The following is a 1180-nucleotide window of genomic DNA, read 5'->3' on the forward strand; positions in this document are numbered from 1 at the left end:
CCAGGCTCTGCAATCCATGGGACAGAGCAAGCATCTTGTAGCTGTTGACCTCCAGGGCCATGCTCCCCAGCTTCCCCAGTTCCCCAGGCATCCAAGCCTAGTGGACAACAAGCCAGAAGAGAATCATAGAATGTCTGGGCTGGGAGGGACCTCCAAAGGTCACCCAGTCCAACCCCCCTGCAATAAGCAGGGAAATCTCAAACTAGATCAAGCTACTCAAAGCTTCATCCAGCCTGATCTTGAATGCCCCCAGGGATGGAGCCTCCACCACCTCTCTGGGCAGTCTGTTCCAGTGACCTATCACCCTCATACTGAAGAACATTTTCCTAATGTCTAACCTAAATCTGCCCTTCTCTAGCTTAAAGCCATTACCCCTCGTCCTGCCCCTCCAAACCCTTGTGAATAGCCCTCCCCTCCTTTCCTGTAGGTCCCTCTCAGGTCCTGGACGGTTGCTATAAGAGGGGTGGGTCAGGTAGATTTTAGCCAGAGGAGGGCTGGAGAGGATGAACAACACAAGCTGGCTGTGTCTCATCTGCACCCTCTGCCTTAGGCTTCCAGTGGTCGGGCTGCTCTGACAACATTGCCTACGGCGTGGCCTTCTCACAGTCCTTCGTCGACGTCCGTGAGAGGAGCAAAGGGGCCTCCTCCAACAGAGCGTTAATGAACCTCCACAACAACGAGGCAGGGAGGAAGGTAATGGGGAGGGGGAAACATGGGTGGCCAGGGTAGCACCCCAGCTGGGCTCTGCAGCCATCGCTTGAGCTATCTGGGCTTCATTTAATCCCACCAGCTTCACTTTCTGCACAACCCTTCCAGCCCCTGCATAGAACCACAGAATCACTAGGGTTGGAAAGGACCTCTAGGATCATCAAGTCCAACCTTCATCCCAACATCTCCCTAACCACTAGACCAGAGCCTCAAGTGCTACACCTACTAATTTTTTAAACACCTCCAGGGATAGTGACTACACCTCTCAGCCCATTCCAGTGCCTAATCACTCTCTCAGTAAAGAAAATCTTCCTAATATCCAATCAAGACCTCCCCTGGTGCAACTTCAGGCCATTTCCTCTCCCCCTATCATTAGCAGTTTGGGAGAAGAGACCAACACCATTAATTGGATTTAATGAGATTCCTTTTGGCTATTAAAAATTTTTAAGTGCAGGAACTATGGTATGGAGCC

General features: G+C 51.5%; 1 protein-coding gene across 1 annotated transcript in view; it reads left to right on the plus strand.

The window, feature by feature from the left end:
* Positions 1-550: 550 nt before the first annotated feature.
* Positions 551-1180, plus strand: part of WNT4 (wingless-type MMTV integration site family, member 4) — a gene marked incomplete at its 5' end in the record, with an annotated part of 1887 nt that continues 1257 nt past the window's right edge. The window contains one exon of the mRNA XM_008945755.1: positions 551-693. Within this exon, the coding sequence (XP_008944003.1) occupies positions 551-693 (143 nt within the window). The remainder of the gene's footprint in view (positions 694-1180) is intronic.

The sequence above is a fragment of the Merops nubicus genome, unplaced genomic scaffold (assembly GCF_000691845.1).
Source record: "Merops nubicus isolate BGI_N331 unplaced genomic scaffold, ASM69184v1 scaffold32728, whole genome shotgun sequence".
Classification (NCBI taxonomy): domain Eukaryota; kingdom Metazoa; phylum Chordata; class Aves; order Coraciiformes; family Meropidae; genus Merops; species Merops nubicus.